At 41.7% G+C, this 23,232-nt stretch overlaps 1 protein-coding gene across 5 annotated transcripts in view; it reads left to right on the top strand.

Annotated features, from left to right (window-relative positions):
- Positions 1 to 23,232, top strand: part of UNC79 (unc-79 homolog, NALCN channel complex subunit) — a 110,577-nt gene that overhangs the window by 16,863 nt on the left and 70,482 nt on the right. For 2 of the 5 annotated variants that reach the window (XM_072116306.1, XM_072116307.1), the window contains exons 3-10: positions 2,646 to 2,950; positions 6,010 to 6,180; positions 9,492 to 9,587; positions 9,904 to 9,959; positions 11,090 to 11,219; positions 17,247 to 17,311; positions 20,784 to 20,872; positions 21,284 to 21,324. In XM_072116306.1, coding sequence (XP_071972407.1) covers positions 2,646 to 2,950; positions 6,010 to 6,180; positions 9,492 to 9,587; positions 9,904 to 9,959; positions 11,090 to 11,219; positions 17,247 to 17,311; positions 20,784 to 20,872; positions 21,284 to 21,324 — 953 coding nt within the window. Of the gene's footprint in view, positions 1 to 2,645; positions 2,951 to 6,009; positions 6,181 to 9,491; positions 9,588 to 9,903; positions 9,960 to 11,089; positions 11,220 to 17,246; positions 17,312 to 20,783; positions 20,873 to 21,283; positions 21,325 to 23,232 lie in introns of those variants that run through there. The other 3 variants (XM_072116308.1, XM_072116309.1, XM_072116310.1) reach the window with 3 other exon arrangements.

The raw sequence follows: 23,232 nt of genomic DNA, 5'->3' as shown, positions 1-23,232 counted from the left end.
CATACTATAGGGTTCCCCTCACCTCCTGTGCCCTTTGCTACCATTACGTAGAATGGCGCTACAGGTACGGGAGGGAGCTAAATCGAATCACGCACTTTAACTATACCTTTGCTGACATGCCCACCTGGCGAAATGCTATTAGATATTTACACAGATGGAGTGCTATCCTCCTTTAGTGACCTACAGGGGAAATATGCCGTAGGCTACATTCACACCATCGTTGGGGGACGTATAAACGGCCACCATATGTACGTCCCCCATAGGCCCGGAAATGGGCGCAATGAGTGTTACTGTACCGTTCTATGCCCTGTCTTTCCACATATTACGGCGCCATTCACCATGTATATGTATGGGGAGGGACGGGGTCTGTAGTTTTCATGAGGACATATGACACTTCACCAATGCAAAAAATTATGGAGCAAAAAATGATTACCAGTAGTCACTAGGGCAAAAAATTTTTTGTGTGGAACTACAATTATAAAATATACAGTTTTGATTTACAAACAAATTCAACTTAGGAACAAACCTATGGACCCTATCTTGTATGCAACCCAGGGACTGCTTGTATATTACAATAAACAAGTCATCACTTGTTCATGTCCCACCCTGGGACAAAATAAAACAGTAAAAAAAAAGTATAAAAAAGAATAAGAGTCCCCTGAAGTATTAAGTCTAGGTATAAGTAAGATAATGGGGCAGATTTACTTACCTGGTCCATTCGCGATCCAGCGGCGCGTTCTCTGCGGTGGATTCGGGTCTTCTGGCGATTCCCAAAGGCAGTTCCTCCGACGTCCACCAGGTGTCGCTGCTGCGCTGAAGTCCGCCGAGGTCCGCCGGAGTTCACGATCCGTTGCTGGGTGAAGGTAAGTGTGTGTCCAGCGACACTTTTTTATTTTTAAATGCGGCGGTTTTTCCGAATCCGTCGGGTTTTCGTTCGGCCACGCCCCGATTACCGTCGCATGCATGCCGGCGCCGATGCGCCACAATCTGTTGCGTGCGCCAAAAACCCGGGGCAATTCAGGGAAAATCGGCACGAAACGGAAAAATTCGGGTAACCCGCTGTAAAAACGCGATTCGGGCCCTTAGTAAATGACCCCAAATGTATGTCTACAGTGACTTCCCCATGAGAATAGTGAGTGCCTGAACGGTGAACCAATATACAGCGGCATTATTCTTTCAGTATAGTAAGTGTATCTCTGGAGTATTATACAGGATGTAACTTAGGATCAGTACAGGATAAGTAATATGATATATGTACTCAGTAACACTACGAGCTGAATAGTAAGTGCAACTCTGGAGTATAATACTGTACATGATTTAACTCATGATGAGTACAGGATAACTAATGCAATTTATGTACACAGTGAAACCATCTGCAGAATAGTGAGTGCAGCTCTGGTGTATAATATGGGCTGTAACTCAGGATCAGTACAGGATAAGTAATGTAACTTTTGTACACAGTGAAACCACCAGCAGAATAGTGAGTGCAACTCTGGTGTATAATATGGGCTATAACTCAGTACCTGCACAGGATGAGTAAAGCAATGTATGTACAGAGTAAACGTAATGTTTATGAAGACATATTCTATATATAAACTGTATGTGGGCATATGCTTTAAAGAATTATGGTCCTTTTAGAGGGACGGTACAGGAAAGAAACAGACTCACGATATTATTTGGTGACCTCTTTCAGCACAGAAATGATATTGTGTGACTAGTCAGCCAACTGCGACAGTCAAAAGTTAACAAAATAGTGTTTGTATTGTTAAAATAATCTGTTTCCTCCCCAAACATGGACAATGTTAAATTATAAGCGCATAATCCGCCATTGCCATTAGCTCCACCTATGCTACAAATCATCAATTATATCTTATTTTTCAAAGCTTCCTCCCAGTAGCTTAGTGAACATTTTTAGAAAGAAATATGATTTCTTAATCCATGTGCCTGTTGAAACCTCATTATGTCAGATGATACTGATGGAATGTCATGAAACAGTATCATAAAATACATACAGACATTATTTTGGTGCAATAAACATGTGTTTTTTAAGAAAAAACGAAAAACTCTTAACAAACTCACATGTTTATTACTGGCTAAAAACATGTTTCTGGAAGTGCCACACCTATATTTTACAGGGTTTGATTTACACTGACCTCAAGAATTGAGACCTTCAAAAATGATATGCAAAAACCATAACGAAACAGATACAAAAGTAACCGCTCTACAGCTTGAGATCGTACGACTACAAAGTAATCGGATGCTCAGATTGGCCAGTTGCCCATCAGGTTTTGGATTTTTACAAAGCATGGGTGCCTGTAAAGCATGGGTGTGACACTGAAACATGCATCCTTATAGTTTTGCTCCTTATGAACCAGATAACACATGAGATGCAATGAGAATGTTGAGCAGAAACGAAAAATGCTAAACTAAAAATAAAATAGAGAAATACAATTTTGTTCCAATTTCTTTTTGTTGAGCGTGAAAGTGAAGAGATCTAGTCTAGAGCCTGGCACAGATTGGTAGGCATTGCATCTAATGTGGCGCGTATCTGGTGTTTTATTCTTTGTTTTACAGTGTCATTTCAATGTAATGTGCTGTTTTTTTGTGTCTTTGTTGTCTCTTTTTTTTCTTTGTCCCCTCAACAGCATTTTGTCCCGGTCAGGCAAGAAGGAAAATCAAGATGCCGCCAATTTGACAGTGCCCATGACTATGTGTCTTTTTCCTGTGCCATTCCCACTCACTCCATCTCTAAGACCACAGGTCAGTTCCATCAACCCTACTGTTACTCGCTCCCTCCTTTACAGCGTCCTGCGAGATTCTCCATCAGAACGAGGCCAACAAAGTCGAGATGCTCAGTTATCAGAGTACCCTTCATTGGACTATCAGGGGCTATATGTGACTCTGGTGACCCTGTTGGATCTAGTCCCATTGCTTCAGCATGGCCAACATGGTAAGATATTATTTGTATTTTTCAGTTTTTCTTGTTTTTCTACATGGGGCACATGCTGTGCATTTTGGGAGGTCTAGCAAGAGTAAAATCTTGGTTATTTCCATTTTAATGGGAAAGTCTACATATACACATACATGTAATCACAGTGCACATTGTTTTGTTCCTGCGGTTTTTGTTTATGTGCTGAGACTACAATCCCACGAAACCTTGCAGAGACAGCTGTGTGTAGTAGGCACTTTTATCTGCTCCTCGGCCCCGCCAGCAAGTCTTAGTATTGTACAGCACCAGTGAGATTTCCTCCCGGCCAGAACAGTATCACTACAGCACTCCACTCCTGCTCTCCCTTCCTTTACTATTTTAAATGGGGCACAGTATGTGCATTTTGGAAGGTTTGTTAAGATGTAATTCTTTGTTATTTCCATTTTAAAGGAAAATATTATACATACACATTGGTGGAGTTGTATTCAAGTGTTTGTTTTTAGACCAGTGTAGAATACAACTAGACAGTTCTCTGCTGCACCAGATTAGTCCCTGTGTCTGATGCTGGATGATTAATCTGCTGCAGGATAAGACTGGTGAGTTGTACTTTGCACCTTCTATTAGTTGGTCTAGTTTGCTGCACCACAATATTGAATTTTTTGGGCGCACTGTTATTTCTGTCTGGTCACGCCTACTAGTTACCGAGGACACACCCCTTTTTCAGAGGAGTTGGATAACAGCCTAAAAATGGTCTAAAACCTTAAGTAAATATAGTGTACAGCATTTCAGGTGCAAATTACTACAGTTATCTGGCGTAGACAGATTGATACATTTCCCGCATAGAGCCTAGTTTTTGGTGGAATTTTTAACATGCTTTGCCATTTTAATTTCTAAAATCAACAGTTATTTAGGGTGCTCTTCTACTACCGGTATGATTAGTGGAGGGGGTGGCGGTCAATGTTGTTTGAGTCATCATGTAATTAAAATGAATTTGAAAGTAACACATGTTTAGCACATTACTGCCTTTTCCTATGATCACATTGCACACTGTTAAAGGGCACCTACCACCCCGATTCTACCTATAAGGGGTGGTAGGTGGATGGATGGGATGTGAGGATAGCCCTTTTTTGGGCTAATCCTCACGTCCCGGGTGTCTTTTAGAAAACTTTATTGCATGTATATGCAAATTTTTTTATGCGGCTACTGGGGCGTGGAGTAGCCGGACATGAGGCTACTAGTCACTGCTACTCCACACCCCAGTAGCCACGTTACTCCGCCTACCAGGTAATCTTCGGCGCGCAGCTCCTGGTAGCTGCGCTCCCTCGTCCGATTCCCTCGGCATATGAGGCCTTTTGCGCATGCGCAGTAGCTCCGGCCCCGGAGCTGCGGCCGCGCAGAACGCAGGGGACCCGAACGAGGGCGCGCAGCTATCAGGAGCTGCGCGCCGAAGATTACCTGGTAGGCGGAGTAACGTGGCTACTGGGGCGTGGAGTAGCCGCGACTAGTAGCCTCATGTCCGGCTACTCCACGCCCCAGTAGCCGCATAAAAAAATTTGCATATATATGCAATAAAGTTTTCTAAAAGACACCCGGGACGTGAGGGTTAGCCCAAAAAGGGCTATCCTCATGTCCCATCCATCCATCCACCTACCACCCCTTCTACCTTTATAGGTAGAATTGGGGTGGTAGGTTCCCTTTAAAGGAGTATTCTCATCTGGGTATTCACATTCACTTTCATTAATATGCCATATATAAACATTTCTTCAATTAGATGCTATTAAAAATAATTTACCTATGTAAAGATAATTTCTTATAAATGTAGTCATATGGTCCCTTAGAAACAAGAATGTGTCCTTGGATACGGCCACCTCTGCTGGAGGGATTGCACCAAGAAACAAAATGATTTGTGAAATGTCCGGGAGTTACTGCATGTCCTGCAGCCATCCTGCAGTAATGATCGCTGAATCCAAGAGGTCAGACACGATTAAATAGCGCATGTCTGGCCACCGCTGCCAAAATGTGAGGTGGTTGTATCTCGTTTCTAAGGGATAACATGGCGTTATCCCTTATGAGAAATTATCTTCACACAGGAACATTTTTTTAATAACATCCAATTAAAGAAATATATTTATATTTATTGAAGACATATATTTATTTATATGTTTATATATGGCAAATGAATTCAATTAAATGTAAATGCCCAGATGGGAATACCCCTTTAAGTTCCCATATTGTCTGCTCCTGTCGTCCTCACTCTCCCTCACAGCCCTTTTATTTGCTCCTCAGCACTGCCTGCAAGTCTTAGTATGGTACAACATCATTGTGACTTCCCAGCTACTTTAACCCTACCTGCCTGTCAGAACAGTATTACTACAGCACTCCTTCCTTTTCTGTTTCTATTGTACCGCTGCTAGATGTTTGTTCTCTTCCTTGACTACAAATCGGATACACTCTGCCACAGCAAAACATAAAGTCAGCTGTTTGTCCTTCCTTCATTAATCACATGTCAGTCCCTTCCTTTCTCCCCACCCTGCTGCTTAATGGATTTCCACAAATCCACCTGAACTCTGAATGTTTCACTTTGGCCTCATGCACATCGGCCGTGAGCTCGCCGCACAAAAAGAGGCCCCCAATGTCTCATGGCCCCCATAGAAGTCTGTTGTGCATGCGCTGGGCATGTACTCAGCCGCCTATATTTATCTGTGTAATATGGGCTGCAGACTCTCCCCTGCTTGGGCCTATATGGCACGCATGGTCATGTGTATGAGGGTTTAGAGTGTTTTCCGTTCCCCAGATATTGTTGTGCTTTGCCATAGAAGTCCTATGGACATTGTTGGTCCCTGCAAAGGAATCTGTCACTTATAGCCATTATACCTGTGGCTGGGGCATCTAACCTCAGTAAACATTTTGAGGGGTAACTGAAAGCCACTGACTTGCAATCATTCTTCAGAAATGAAATATTTTATGGGGGCTTGTTGTGCTGTCAGTCTAAATAGTACTCCCCTAAGGATTGTTGGTATAATAATAATGTTGTGTTTGCTTTGTTCTTCACTAACCTCATTCCCCCTTCCCATTTCCAGATTTGGGACAATCAATATTTTATACAACTGCTTGTTTGTTGCCCTTTCTGAGCGATGATATATTAAGCACTTTACCTTATACCATGATTTCTACATTGGCCACCTTCCCCCCTTTCCTACACAAGGATATCACTGAGTATCTCAGTACATCATTCCTGCCCATGGCGATATGTAAGTACAACCATAATTTCCTTCCTTTTCATTACATTTACGCTGCATGCAGACGAACGTATAGGGGGGCGTATGTATGTCCCGAAGCTTGCGGATGTACATATGTCCCCCATAAACAGCAATGGCCGCACAGAGCCTTTCCTATCTTTCCCTGTGTTACAGCCCGTACGCCATGGATCTCTATGGAGAGGGGAGGGGTCAGGGTTCGTGTGCATGCGGCCTGAGTTTTATTGTATCCCTTGGAATTAATGTCATTGTGGTATAGAGGCAAGGACGAAAAACAGGAAGAACAACAATTTTTGACCCCACACCTGAGACAATTACATTGTCTGTAATTTACTTGCTATTAAATGACATGGTCATTGTACATATTTATAGCACTTATTAATGGGGCCTCAAGAAAAGTTATGTCTGGGGGGACACATTAACATTCTGAATGGCGGGGCAGGGGGTCTATTGTTCCCTACCATGTCACAGCTTAGTATCACTGTGGTTTCTAGTGGCCGTCACTAATATATTGGCTTTGTTATGGCACATATTGGGGAATTTCTGGGACCCCAAGCAAAGTTACATAGACTCCCTATATTTCAGAGCAAGGGTTAACAAAAGTTCCACAGTAGAACATATCGGCCCAAAAAAAGATACAGCTAAGGTGACTGTAAAATGAAAAAGGTATAGCTTGTAGAAGGCACTGATGAACAGCCTTGGAATGAATGTGGAAAACAGGTAAGGAGGTAAGGGGTTAAACCCATTCTGTTCTCAGTCTGCCTATAATACTCTATAAGCACTATATACTAACCGCTTATTAGTCACGGCTTGGCATGTCTCTATGTAGCTGAAAGTGAACATAAGAGATAAAATGTTCTCTTAGAAGATAGTGCTTGTAAGATACTATATCCATAGTAGAACAGACTAGACACCCTGGTCAGAGCTGTATGAAGAAACACAGAAAGAGAAGCTCTCAGCCATTTTCATCTAGCATAGACAGACATTATACACACTGAAAAAGGGGATACTGTAGTTTACAGAACCACAGGCCTGATGTGATATCAAAGAGGAGATTCTTATCTTTAATTTGACACAAATGTTTCTAGGTACTATATAACCACAGATAGAGGCATATGAAGTGACACCTGCAACCTCTAAACCTGATTTATTTCATGCAAATATGACTCTTCACACTTGTTTTAACACTACTTTGATTCTAAAGAGGATACTTCATACCCTACATGGGGGGAGGCCTAATAGTTTTGTAAAGTTACCTGGATGTTATTTGTATCACCCTGTCCTAGGTATTCACGTGTCATAATTTGAATAAAAAATGTTCAAATTTGTCATCTTACTGCTGAAGGTTTCCAGAGAGCAGCAAAATTTCAAAACATGTAGTGAAAAAAACATATTCATCAATGATTGAGTCTCACTTAAAGAATCTTATAATCTTACATTTACATGATTTTTTGAAATGTTGCAAATAAAATATTTTACTTTCTACATCAAAAATGTAAGCAAACTGAAAACTATTGGAATACAAATGGTAGTAAGTAAATCCTATCGGTAACAAATACTGTGCCATTTAATGACATGTGCCTTTAAAGTCCACACTAGTATTTCATTTATGGGATACCCTAAGCAACCAAGTCTGTGGTAGTCCCTGCACAAGCCAATTGTGCATCAAACAATGCCGTTCTTTTATTTATGCATTGTTTTGCACCACCATATTCTTTGTGTTTTGTCCTCACTTTTCCTCATTGGGAATCACAGTCTAAAGTCCAATATGACCTGTCAGCATATGTCATGTAGAGAGTAAGTAGTGTGGAAAGACTCTTCTTGAACAATCAGATGCTTCAGAGACGGCTCATGGATGGCTTTACCCCTTTTACATGAGTATTTTATGTCTGATACATTTACCTCATTTCCATAGTAAACTCTGTATTCCTCCTATTTCTTATGTTTTGTGGTTATGCTTCATTTATGCCATTCTCCTATCCAAACTGTGTTTCTGGAGACAAGTTTTATGCCCCTTGGGATACGGAAGAAATCAAGACTCTATTGATATGGACTCAACCATCTGGATAATGGACTTCTAAAATATTACTTATGTTTGCAATGTTATAGCAATAGCAGTTTTTTTTTTTAATTTTGAGTAATGTTCTACCTGTGGTTAACCAGTAAGTTATATGGAAACCATCACCAAGTGGGTTAGATGCTTTTCTTTTTCATCCTTTCGATTTTATTTTCCTTATTTACTTGTAACAGTTCAGATCCTTAAAGGAGCTCCACTCCTGACCACATGAAGCACGTGGTGTCTTTTATTTTTATTTCTATATATAATATACATATATATTTCTTCCTTACCTATGGTTAGGAAGTAAGAGTTCTCATTACTGAGACTTTGTTAATTAAGGAGCCATTGATGCTCCCCTGGGGGAACCTGTAAAATATGCAAATACGTTTTCCAGGATGGGATAAGGAAAACAAAGCATCTTTTAGCTTCCTTGTAAGGCAGCCCCCTTGAGATCAAAGCATGACTTTCAAGAAACTAGTGATGTGATGTTAGCAGTGGCAATGTTTTTTGAAAGAAATCTGCCATGTTTTTAAACCTTTGGTCAACCTATTGATATAATTAGCCTCCAAATAGTTACATTTCCATAAGTTATACATAAATACATTAAGACCAAAGGGTCCCTCACCAGACACATGCTGGCTGCTTCTATTTTTTTAAATTCTTGACTTTCTTGACTGCTAGTACCACATATGGAGATCACTGGTTGGGCAGGTAACAAGTCTGCCAGCTGCCTAAACAGTAGAGATTAGGCAATAACGTGCTGATTGGTGGGAGCCCCAGGGATCATAAGAACGGGGGTCAGTTGTACCCTATTGAGTTGAGTGGCGGGTAGAGCATGTACATTGCTGCTCTATTCATTGTCCATGTTACTGATGGAGAATCTCTGTCTGTGCCATAGAGATAGAACAGAGAATAGAGCACCAGCTATATTCATTTGGGGGCAGAAAAGACCTGCGTTCTCATGATAGGTCAATGATCCATGGGAGTCCCACCAGACATCAGCATAAGAACTTAAATGATATTAGTTGATATTGGATGCTACACTGTTGAGTGCTTTGTGATGTGGTTAATACATTGTATTGTGTAACTTGCATGCAGCTTCCATCTGATCCTCTCAATACAAGTAATCCCCTACCATGTGTGACTACAGTGTAATGTGCATTTGTTACCTTGTAATAGCAATGTCCCAAGGATTGGTGCATATCACAGTATACATGAACACAATGCTGTCATTTTCCCATTGCAGTAGGGTCCAGCAGGAGAGAGGGCGGTGTTCCTGCTCATGTCAACCTGTCTGCCTCTTCAATGCTTATGATCGCAATGCAGTATACATCAAACCCCGGTAAGTATCCTTAGGAAAAAAACCTGCAGGAAGGTTTATGAATATAAGTACTTTATCATCTTCTGTAGATTTACTTTTTTTGCATGGTTACCTTGGATAGCAACATTTCTGGGCAGTTTTAAGCTAGTTGAAGGCCTCACAAAACTTGCCTAACAACCTCACCCTTCCCGTAAGATGTAAGAGTACATTATAAAGACTGTGAAGCTTGTGTCAGTTCTTCATCATTACATGATCTCTTCTTGCTGTCATAAAGAGTTAGCAATTTTGTTTGCATGTGGCCAGTTTATCCTGTTGTTTTGTGCCCCTTTTCCTATAGTATACCACTGCCAGCTGCTGGAATGTCTGATGAAGTATAAGCAGGAGGTGTGGAAGGTAAGTACCAAGGAAGAATCATGAAGAACGTACAGGCGGTCCCCTACTTAAGAACACTTGACTTACATACGACCCCTAGTTACAAACAGACCTCTGGATATTGGTAATTTATTGTACTTTAGTCCTAGGCTACAATAAACATCTATAACAGTTATCAAATGTGTCTGTAATGAAGCTTTAGTGTTAATATTGATTCTTATGACAACCCAACATTTTAAAAATCCAATTGTCACAGGGACCAAAAAATTTCTGGCTGGGATTACAATGATAAAATATACAGTTCCGACTTACATACAAATTCAACTTAAGAACAAACCAACAGACCCTATCTTGTATGTAACCCGGGGACTGTCTGTATTACGTTGCCCAGCAGGAGGAGGCAGGATGGAAAGATGTTTCTTGCTTTGACTTTCCATTCTGTCTTTTTAACTGGATACGTCGTATACTGAGCAGACAGAGGCTTAGCCAGCATATGACAATAGGTACGCTCAGCATATACTAAAAACTAAATGTCAACGCAGCCTTAGGCTATATGCACATGAACATCATTTTTGTCCTTGTGAGATCTGTTTTTTTAATTGATGTCAGACTACTCATTTATTTCAATAGATCCCGGTACATGAATGTGATTTTCACAGATCCATGTGGAGGTTATAAAAAACTCAGTCTTATTCCTGCCTATGTTTGCAGCTCAGACCTTCATGGGAGTCATTCACCGGCATAATTTACTAGGTGAAACAGTCATACGACCCTTCGGGTGCAGCCACGCGTGGCATTTGCATTGTGTATACAAACGCAATAGAAACACGCAGGGGCAGGCCCGATCACAGGAACAGGGCCGATCGCAGGGGCAGGCCCGTATGCAGGGGTAGGCCCGATTGTGGGTAGGCCTGATCACTTATGAGTTTCCATGTATTGTTTAATGCATTGGTAAGGGTGATGTTACGTGCATAAGTATATAACATTGTGAGGTATCAACAGCATAAAGATGGTACTGACTCCCAATTCTGAAAATGCACAAAGAGGCACTCTCCTATGATAAGGTATATTACAGAGTTGCTTGTGCTCCTGTATATTATTGATAAATGCAAAGTTTGTTCCTCTTATATACATGATTATTTCCTCTGTAGGATTTACTCTACGTTATCGCCTATGGACCTTCCCAAGTGAAACCACCAGCAGTACAAATGCTTTTTCATTACTGGCCTAATTTGAAACCTCCGGGGGCCATAAGTGAATACCGTGGATTGCAGTATACAGGTAAGATCTGCTGCACAGGCAGCTTATGCTGTGTGATAGGTAAATGTTTGCCATTACAATTGTCACAGAGCTTAGTACTCACCTTGTTAAGGTGTAACTGGTGTAAAAGAACTTGTGTAAAAGAAATGCTGCATTTACGAGAAGAATAAATTACACACTTTTTTAAACTATGGGTTAAGGTTAAAAAATGTTTAGCCCTCGGTAGGTTACGGAATTAGGTAAATGCAACCTTAATTTAACAATAAGACACAACAGATATCACCCTTAATATGCAGAAGCATTAGGTACACCCTTACTACTAAGCCCTTTAGGAGTGTAAGTATTAGCCAGGATCTGCTAATCATATACCGCCTAGATTAATTCATCATTAAATGTGACCACCTCTATAAAAGCAGAAGTTTTGTCAGTATCCTGGTATGCAGAATTCAGGTGAGTGTTAACACCAAACCAAAAGGCATCAGCAGATCTTAAACAAGACATTTGGCCATCAGTCAGGTATGAGCTATAAGGCCTAGCTGTTCAAAGCACTATGAAGTCCATTGTTTCTCAAGAAGAAAACATTCAAGAAGAAGGTCAGGCTATGAAATGCTCAGATAAGCAGCTAAAAGCCAGAGCTACGAGCTTGTACATCACAGACTCTGCTTACCTCAGTAAACATGCGTGACACAACATTTTTTTTTTTTTACAAAAGAACATGACTGGATGGCAAAAATGGTCTTCTTCAACAGTTTTACTGTAAGGAGCTGCAGACAGCTGTAGGTAACAGCACTGGAGATCTGTGTAACCTGCGTGATTGTTATGTCTAGTAGCAAAACAATGAAAAATATATATATTTTTTTACTTCCAGGATTTTAGTTGGATTTAGAGTGGTGGGGGTATATCCAAACTGCTGTGATCTGAAATTACTGCATTTAACTGCTCCACAGCCCACCCCTCTGCTGTAGGAAGTGAAAGCAGAACCAAGCTGCTGGTTGGATATTACAGCAATTACTCAGAAGAAGGAGCTTTGAAGCAGTGTCCAGCTGTTACTTCTTTTTAATATTTCATAAATATTTGCAAATGAAACTAAGCTCTGTAAAAGATATATATATATATGTGTATTTATACGTGTATGTATGTATACAGTACAGACCAAAAGTTTGGACACACATCCTCATTCTTCTCAGTTTTCTGTATTTTCCAGACTATAAAAATTGTAGGTTCACAATAAAGGCATCAAAACTAATAATTAACACATGTGGAAGGATTTACGTAACAAAAAATTGCAAACCACTGAAAGAATCTTATATTCTAGGTTCTTCTTAGTACAGGCGGTCCCCTACTTAAAAACACCCGGCTTACAGATAACCCCTAGGTACTGCCCTCTGGATGTTTGTAATTTACTGTACTTTAGTCCCAGGCTGCAATGAAGATTTATTGTTAATCCTGATTCTTGAGACAACTCATAAGTTTTAAAATTCAATTTTCACAGAGACCAAAACATTTTTGGCTGTGTTTACAATTATAAAATATACATTTCCGACTTACATACAAATTCAACTTATAAACAAACCCACAGAACCTAATTTGTACGCACTTGTTGGCCCTTTTGCCTTCACTCTGCAGTCCAACTCACCCCAAACCATCTTGATTGGGTTTAGGTCTGGTGACTGTGGAGACCAGGTCATCTGGTGTAACATCCCATCAATCTCCTTCTTGGTCAAATAGCCCTTACACAGCCTGGAGGTGTGTTTGGGGTCATTGTCCTATAATGATGGTCCAAGTAAACGCGAAGCGGGTGGAATAGCATGCTGCTGCATGATGCTGTGGTAACCATGCTGGTTCAGTCTACCTTCAATTTTGAATAAATACCCAACAGTGTCACCAGCAAATCCACACCTCCTTTTCCATACTTCGCGATGGGAACCAGGCATGTAGAGTCCATTCGTTCATGTTTTCCACATCACACAAAGACACGGTGGTTGGAATCAAAGATCTCAAGGACTCATGAGACCAAAGCTCAGATTTCCACTGATGTCCATTCCTTGTGCTCTTTAGCCCAAACAAGTCTCTTGTGCTTGTCACCTATCCTTATCAGTGGTTTCCTAGCTGCTATTTTACCATGAAGGCTGCTGCACACAGTTCCCTATAACCAGTTGTTGTAGAGATGTGTCTGCTCCTGTTAACCTGCGATTTCTGAGGTTGGTGACTTATCCTCCGCAGCAGAGGAAACTCTTGGTCTTCCTTTCCTGGGGCGGTCCTCTTGTGAGCCAGTTTCTTTGTAGTGCTTGATGGTTTTTGCAACTGTACTTGGGGACACTTTAAAAGTTTTCCCAATTTTTTGGACTGACTGGGCCCCATAGCAGACCATTGAATGGGGCCGCCCTTCCACTTAAAAATACATGCATGTTTTTACATACACATTTACACAATCACAATAATTTTTACACTCATACACGTGTCTACACCTTCCTACATTTATACACACATAAGTATATATACACATCCAGTATATACAGCATACAAACAGATATACAGCATATATATACACGCATTCAGTATATACAACATACACACAGATAAACAGCATATATACACACGCATCCAGTATATACATCATATATGCACATATACAGCATATATGCACAAATATACACACATATGCAGCATGTATACACACAAGCACATATAGATGTAGTTACATATGTAGTAATTATTCTTACCTATCTTCAGCTGGATGTCACTTGGGCGGGTGTTGGCAGGGTCAGGAAGGAGACAGTGTAATAGAGGACGGACAGGCCTGTGAGGTGCACAGGCCGGTAGTGAGTCGTGTGGGTCGGGATGAACGTGATGTGCGCAGGCCAGGCCTATCTGGACGTGAGGTGGCCAGCCATGTGCAGCTGGCGGGCTGGGCCGCATGTAAGGTGGGCAGGGAGGGGCGGGCCAGCCAAGCTTCTTCAGAAGCAGTCACGGGAGGTAGAGGGACCAGCCAGGAGTGGATGGGAAGCCGAATTATAATTACTAATGATGTGCCCCAGGGCCCGTCCCACTACCTTTCCGCCCAACTCATATGAGGCCTGCAGTCAGAGGAGGTAGTGAGCCTCGGGGCCGATCGTTAAATCAGCATTCTGGTTAATAAATTATATTTTGTCCGAAAGCCCGTCAATTGCGGGCAACCCTGAACCCGGGCACCATAGCAGCCACTACGGCTGTTGTTACGTCACTGGACTGATTTTCGTTTCTTAATGTAGTGATGGCCACTCGTTTTTCTTTACTAAGCTGCTTTTTTCTAGCCATAATACAAATTCTAACAGTCTATCCAGGAGCATATGAGTGTATATATGAAGATAATATAATAATACAGAAGGATTTGTGGAAACTGGAGGTCTGGGGACATGGCTAATGTAAGGTTATGCATTTGGGACAAGGAAACAAAAAGTACAATTATGTTCTAAACAGTCAATGGGGCACTTTTTTGGGACTTTTTTGGGGGCTTTTCTTCTGGGTGGATGTATCTTAGTGTTTTTTCCCTATTGATACATGGGGAATTGGATCTGTAGTGAATTTACGACTCCAGTGATATCTCCATGTTACATGTCTCCCAATTCCTTGGTAAAACTGCAGCATAAGAAGACTTGGGGTTATTCATGGATGGTAAACTTAACTTTAGTGACCAGAGCCAGGCAGCTGCTAATAAAGCGAACATGGGATATTGTGTACAATTTTGGGAACCATTGTATAAAAAGAATGTAGTAGAACTGGAATGGGTGCAGAGGAGAGCAACCAATATTATTAGAGGAATGGGGGACTAGAATATCATGACAGATTAAGAAAAGTGGGGGTTATTCTTCCTTGAAAAAAGTTTAAAAACTGGTGACCTCATTACAATTTTCAAATATCTGAACGGGCAACTTTTTATGTTTTTATACCTATGTCTATAACCAGGGCAAGGAGTTATCCTCTATGCTTAGAGGAGAGGCGGTTCTAACATTGCCATACAGAGGGATTCTTTACTGTAAGAGCAGTGAGACTATGGAACTCTCTGCTGCAGGAGGTTATTGTGGCTCATACTTCTGGATGTCTTTCTTGAGGATAAAAATATCAAAGGTTATGGAAAAAAAACATTTGTTTAATCTTATCGGTTGGACTTGATGGACCTGCCTCTTTTTCCACACTTATACATCCCCCATACGTTCTTGTGAATGTCCCCTTATACAGACATGTTTATACAATTACACACATTTATACACTGATATATACACACCTTTATATACCTGTCACAATCTCAGGGAATAGTCCCTTGGGACTAAGTCAGTGGACTCCCTGGACCACCGCGGAAGATAACCCGCAACCCGGCAGCGGAGTCTAAGTGAACTCCAGGTCTTCGCCAGAGCCCGCCACAAAGCAGGATGGTCTTGTTGCGGCGGGGAGCCACCAGGTCGCTCCGCGGGTGCGACTAGGCCCGCGGCGGCAGCCAAGGTAGGGACACGGGGACCACGGATGGCTGGCAGGACCTCGGATGGCTGGCAGGACCTCAGATGGCTGGCAGGACCTCAGATGGCTGGCAGGACCTCGGATGGCTGGCAGGACCACGGATGGCTACTGGATTACCGGACCGCCACAGGATACCAGGACCGCCACAGGATACCAGGATCGCCACAGGACACCAGGAGCGCCACAGGACACCAGGATCGCCACGGGAACACCACGGAACACTGGAATCACAGAATACACGGAGGCGCCTGGAAACGCTCAGGAACACGGAGGGCTTTCTCTTCAGTAACAGGACATGAAGATCCGGCAGGGGATGCTGGGAGTCTCCAGGCTATATAGCAGAGCCTTGATGCCAGCACCAATAAGGAGGACACTGGCCCTTTAAATTTCTTAAGAGCCGGGTGTGCGCGCCTTAGCATCGGGAGCGTGCGGCCTCGGCAGGAAGCAGGAGCGCGGCCTCGAAGGAAGCCAGGTTGGGACCCGTACGGGATCGACGTGGAGTCCGGAGCCAGGTGAGGTGAGCCTAAGGCTAAAGTAAAATTAATTACTATCATCCAGGGGTCCGTTTGTAACTAGGGGTTGTCTGTAAGTCAGGTGTTCTGTAGGGGACTGCCTGTAATCCTAAAAATAATATTAAAAGTTATGTTATATGTACACAATGAACAAAGAACAGTGAGGGCAGCTTTATAGAATACTCGATGTAACTCATGAAAAATAATGAAATATAAGTACATAGTGAATCTGCCTGCAAGATGGTGTGTGCAGCCCTAGATTATAATTGGGGGATCAGTCTATGACAAGTAATGTAATGTAATGTACGGAGTGTGTCACATATATCATTGTGACTGTGCCAGTTTTTTGTCAAAGTTTACACCTAAAAAAGGGTTTTGTGCTTGCACATGTATTTCGGAAGTGTTTGCGCCATTTTTGTGTCACTGTTGCAGTTTGTGCGACACTTCAGAAAACTGTTCACCTAAAGGGTGTGGAAGTGTTAAGTTGGGGTTTATGAAACGTTTTATACTGCCCTTCCCCACAATTGTGTCGCAACAGCATGAAGCAGAGTGCACCAAAAAAAGGCAAACTTCACTAAGGGTGAAGACACACATGGCGTTTTTGGGCCGTTTTTACTAAGTGCGTTTTCAGATCGTTAAGAACGCATGCATTAAAAAACGCATGCGTTTTTTAAAAACGCATGCGTTTTTTGAAAACGCATGCGTTTTTGTCCGTTTTCCGAAATTGCGCAATTAAAAAACGGACAAAAACGCATGCGTTATTAAAAAACGGATGCGTTTTTAACGCACGCGTTTTTAACGATCTGAAAAGGCACTTAGTAAAAACGGCCCAAAAACGCCATGTGTGTCTTCCCCCTAAGGCAGATTACACCAGTTGCCGTGTATATGTGCCAGTGACTTCAACGACAGAACAGTGAGTGCAGCTGTGAAATATATTGCAGGATGTAATTCAGGATAAGTACTTAGTAAGTAGTGTCATTTGTATTATCAAAACAAAGTGCTTATGTGTTATTACAGAACTAAAAAGTGTTTTTTTTCCTAGCCTGGAATCCCATACATTGCCAACATATTGAATGCCACAATGCCATCAACAAACCAGCAGTCAAGGTACAGCACCACCTCTTTGTACATTGTGAAGTGGCATGGGTGTAATTAGAACTGATTGGTGTGATTTTGGCTATAGTTCCCCCTCCCCATAACTTTTTGTGGTGTATAAATGAACAAGGCACCAAACAAAACATGTACCTTCATCAAAATATATTTAGTGTGCCAACGAAATATAATGTCCCTTTTAGTGGTCCCTACAAAGTATAATACTCCTGTGCTTTGGCACCTCATTTAATGCCACACTTTTAATACCCCACCATGCATAATGTTTCTCTGTTGTTTCCCCCAATTTAATATACCCCCACCTTATACCACCCTTTCTGTGAACCCTCCCCACCTTATTCTCCCTTTCTTTAACCCCCACACCTTTTAGCTACTTTTCAGTGGCCCTCCACTTTATGCCCCCTTTCTGTAGCCCCTTTTGTATGCATACTGTTTAATTTATGTCCTGCAAGATGACCGACCAGAAATCACAAATTCAGAAGAGGACAAAGCCTGATGTATCAGATGTGAGCAGTCTTTATTTAAGACCAACAAGAGAAGGGAATTGTTTCCCAGGAAACCCATTGGCATGTTCAAATGAGGATCACGTGTTACCTGCAATCAAATGATGCAAATTAAGGAATTCTCAAGTACAAAACCTGGAGAGGTTTCATCAACTGCAAGACCATAAGACTGTTGCCACACCAATTGCACACCATATGTGTCAAAATCACTTAGGTGACATGAAGGCTTGCAGGAATCCAATTGATACCTGCCCCTCTTCAAGGATGAAATTTGGACAGAATGATACTTCAGTAGTTATGCCGTTAGATTTCCAGGATGCAGCGTGTGAGCCCCTAGGGCCGGGGTCAGGAACCTTTTTTGCGAGAGAGCCATGAACGTCACATATTTTAAAATGTTATTCCGTAAGAGCCGTACCATATGCACATGCCTCCCAGTAGATGGGTAGTCCCAGTGTCACAGGTGCCCCTGCGATCTACGTCTCGGATCGCAGACACACCCGTGCCTCTCCGTGGCAGCACCCCTTTCCATACTCACTCACCTCTCCACGTTCCTGCTCCCGTCCCGGCAGGCCAGTGCGCACGCTGGCGCCGGCACTCGCAGATTTAAAGGGCCAGCACGTCGCTGATTGGTGCTACCCACTTCCTGGGTCCCTATAAAGATCTTAGTGCTTCATGCCTATGAGGAAGCTTTCCACAGTGTTTCCTTCTCAAGTGTTGACCTACTGTTGTGACCCGGATCTGTTCCTGATTCTGCTCCCTAGCTGCCAGCCCTGACCTCTTGCTCCGTCCCCGACCGCTTGCCTTAAACGGTCGCTTGCCTTAACCATCTGCCTGTTCCTGACCACGAGAATGCCTAGTGATCCCGTACCTCGACCTCGGCTGCCACGGTGCACAAGTCGCGCCTGTGGAACGACCTGGTGGTACCACACTGCAGCAAGACCATCCTGCTTTTCGGCGGGCTCTGGTGAAGACCGGGTGCCACTTAGATTCCGGTTCTGGAATCTACTCCCAGTAGATAGATAGCCACAGCACATGCCCCCAAGTAGATAGGTAGTCACAGCAAAAGAAAAAATGAATATTCACTTACCAGCACTCCCTGCAGTCAGCTCCTCATCGCTCCCACACTCTTCTCTGTGACCCAGGCTTAGATGTTGGCGGTAATGGCGCCCGTGTCCAGTGATCAGTCTAAGACACACACAGCAGCCATCTCTATTTATTAAAGATCTGTCTGAGAGCCAGATGCAGCCAACAAAAGAGCCACATCTGGCTCCCGAGCCATAGGTTCCCTACCCCTGCCCTAGGGCTTAATGAACTTTTAAGCTACAATTGCTTTATATAGACATCACCATTTATAAACCGTGCAATCAGAACTAAATTGGGGATCATTGTCTATAGGGAAAGCTTCTCAATATGGAACTGCACCAAAGACCAATCCATACATATTAGCCCTAGAAGTAGTATTCTAGTATAAGAATAAATGTAGAGCCTATGATGAACAATGTCTGTTACCCTGTACTGGACACAATGGGACATAGGGGATGCACGATGCCTCATATTCTGCCTCATATATACATGCATGTGACATCACAGGCATACTTATAAATACTTATCAAACCTAAGTATACCTGATCAATCATATGGGCTTAATAATCTGACATCTCTTTGATGTATTCTTCACATCACATCATCAATATAGGCAAATTAAATGATGACTGTAACATATATCAATTGTGGTGCACACAGTAAAAGAACATAAATATGGCATTGATGTTACATCTGGAAGAACTGACATAATATTACCTGTAACTACTCTATCCACTGTAACTATTTCTCTCCAAATATGGAAGACAGCCGGGGACAAGCTGAGAGATCTCCATGATGACCACAAGTCATTTCTGGCCAGCTCCGGCCTTACACATCATGGAGGGGGGGATAATTCAACCCCCCTACCACATAACACTGCATAATTAGAGAAACCAGGAGGTATGTTAAAGCTGCGGGCATAGAAGGACCATTAAATAACTTGCTGTTCAGCTTGCCACTGCTATCTGTACGCTGTCTGACAGTATGCCAGGCTGCCCCCTCATGAGCTGGGCATCATAACCCCAGTGACACTTGTAGAGCAGGGCAGAGAACAACCAGAAAGGCAGCTAGAAGGACAGGGACAGTGTCAGCCAGGGGTGGTAGACTAGTAAATCGTGGGTAATCTAGAGATATGTGGAAAGACAGAGCTGAAACTAGACTTATCTAGGTAGCAGCATAGGGGCTTAGTGGTTAGCACTACAGCCTTACAGCGCTGGGGTCCTGGGTTCACGTCCCATCCAGGTCAAAATCTGCAAAGAGTTTGTATGTTCTCTATGTGTTTGCGTGGGTTTCCACTGGCTTTTCCAGTTTCCTCTCACACTCCAAAACATACTGGTAGGCTGATTATGGGTAGATTGTGAGCCCCATGGGGAAAGGGACCGATTTGGCAAGCTTTGTGCAGCGCTGCGTAATCTGTGTGCGCTATATAGGAATTATTATTATTAGCCAAAGGAGCCTTGTGTATGTAGGAGAGATGTCATGGTAGTGATGGCCTGGAGTAATCAGATCATTATACTTACATTATTACCATGTTATTATTAAGCTGATACATAACCACAGTGTATAAGTAGGGTGACGCCGCACCATTTAGGGTACATCCCTGTTTGTATTATTTTTTATTTTAGCTTTTTCTGAATAAAAGTTATTTTTTAACCTCACCATACTCACCATATCCTAATAATGACATGAAAATTGGATGTACAAATTGCAGAGAGGGAAATGTGCTAAAAAATACAAACCATACGTTTTCTAATGGCTAGAAACAGATTGTGGGTGAGCGTAACAGGATGCAGAGTAGTAGTGGGGCGGTAATGTCCTGGTGCTACCACTAGATGTCAGTCAGGGTCTGTATAAATCTGACACTCTGCTTTTTCCTTCTCCAGATGTGTATTGATGCGGGACTGTCGGTGGCTCTGGGGGACAAGCCGCCTCCGCTGTACCTGTGTGAGGAATGCAGCCAGAGAATCCCGGGGTGAGCGGCTCAACTGATATATCAATAACATCTCTTGTCAAGGGTTTTTCATATTGGAGGAATGTTTTATACAGAAATGTCTATAGTCTGAATTGCATTCCAGTGACATTATTGGTGGGTTGCTATCCATCTTCGGGAAGCTTTTGCTAATTGCAGTGGTGGAAAAGTGCAAAAACCACAATATGACTTGGAGGAAGCCTTTTAAAAATGTTATAGATCAACTTATATAACAATAGTTCCAAAAAGTATCAATTTATTTTCAACAGAAAATAAAACTGAGTTTATGCATATGTAAATAGGGTTTGTATGGGTTATAGCTTACGTGTCCTCTGCCTAAAATACTGAGTGGTCTGCTGTACTTTATATAAAAGTATGAAATGCTACTCACAGGTCTGTCATTTATCTGTGCAGGGATCACAGCGCATGGCTAATAGATGTTCTCCTGCCACAAGGTATGTGGAATTATAATATAATACAGAATTTCATGAGTTTTATCCAGCTGGGTATTGTTTATATACATTAGATTATCTATGGTGCAGACACAATAGTACCAGTGTACTGTACCCTCTAGATCCGCTGAAAATCCGCTTCTACCAAATCCGGACAACTTTTGGATTTGTTGAATATGGCTCTTTTCAGGCCAGTTCGGTAGAACCACAAGGATCCGGGTCTTTTGGCCAAAACATTGATGTTGAGATGATGTTATAATGTGTTTGTGTAATACCAGCTTTACAAAAGAGGCTGTAGGCAGAATAAGAACTAAAATACAGGCTACAGTAGGAAGAGGAGGATGACATAAATCCATTCATTAATTTTCCATTATTTCTCACAACATTCCTTTAAACAAAACATAAAAATATATAAAGATAATACATATTCCGGTTCCCAAAAGCCTCAAACAGTGGTGACTGGCTAAGGACAGTGAAGGCTAAGTGAAGGCTAAGGACACGATGGAAAACTCTGCTGCTTGCACATGTAGTTGCCCTGGTTTTTAACCATTTCAGCGCTAGAGGGCTTACATGCTACATATTACATACAAACTGCAAAACAAGACACTTTTGATGCAAAATGGTAAAATACTGCAAATTAGCAGCTGGCAATACCACTATTTCTAATCTACTGTGATCCCTGTGTCCTTCACATTTAAGATATATGCGGTATATATATATATATATTGTTGCAGGAGACATGAATCAAAATAATGAATGGAGGGTCTAAGAGAAACTACCACTTTAATGTTTGTGTGGATAAAATGATGTAATCAGGATAATAGAGTATCCTCTCGATATCCTCATAATACATAATTAAATGTAAAAATGTGTAAGCACTTTTACGATCAATGTGCTATTATTTTGCTTTGAGCTCTCATTGTTGTAGAATATCTACGCACTGCATTCTAGTATATTATGTATCGATCGTAGTACAGAAGATTAATTGTCTGGTAATAGAAATGACAGACATCAGCAGATCACCCCTGCACTCTCCTGGTTACAGGAAAACTCATTTCTGGATTCATTAATAACTGCCCACAATCTGTCAATAAGTCATATACTCAGCTTTATTCCATTTACTGCCATAGATTGTAAGGCCATACATGTAGCATGAACCAGAAAATAATCACATTTTGTAAATCAATATGAATCGTAAAATACCCTAAAATCATTTGTGAAATGAAAGAAAATATTTTAATTAAAAATTGATATAAGTAAACATCTGAATTCATTATTCACACATCTGTTTTACACTGACGTCTATGAGTATGGACCCATTGATTTTAATGTATTTATATGTAGTTTTTTAATACCCTTGAGCTGGTATTCACAAACAACTGAAGATGGTATAAACCCTAACAATTACTAGAAATTGTTAGCTATAAATCTTTATTAGCTACAAATAGCAATGTGCTACTGAATACAATTCGGTACCTTGTTGAATGTTCCACATAGACGGTTGTATACAAATTATATATGTTTATCAGGTTATACATATCCGGCACATGTCAAGGAAAATGTTAGAATCCATACGCATTATATCCTGTTTTGGATACCGCCCCCCTCCTGCCTGTGCTATGGGCTACAATGTGAATTTCCAGGATCATATGTATTATAAATGTGCAATGCGAATAATAATCTGAATGATACAAAAAAGAAAAGTAAAATAAAGCTACACAAGCTAAAGAACTAAATAATTGATCCCTCATGCATTGGTGGTCCAGTAAAGTACAGGTGGCTCCCAACTTGCAATGTAGAAATAAATGGTTGTATCTTACCCAACAACAGGAGCCACAGACAGGAGAGAGTCCGCTGAGTGGAGCAAAGTTACATTTTTAGACTGGAATCATTTGCCCTATTACATCCTTA

The sequence above is a fragment of the Engystomops pustulosus genome, chromosome 7 (assembly GCF_040894005.1).
Source record: "Engystomops pustulosus chromosome 7, aEngPut4.maternal, whole genome shotgun sequence".
NCBI classification, from domain to species: Eukaryota; Metazoa; Chordata; class Amphibia; order Anura; family Leptodactylidae; genus Engystomops; species Engystomops pustulosus.
This window is presented reverse-complemented; position numbering and strand designations above follow the sequence as displayed.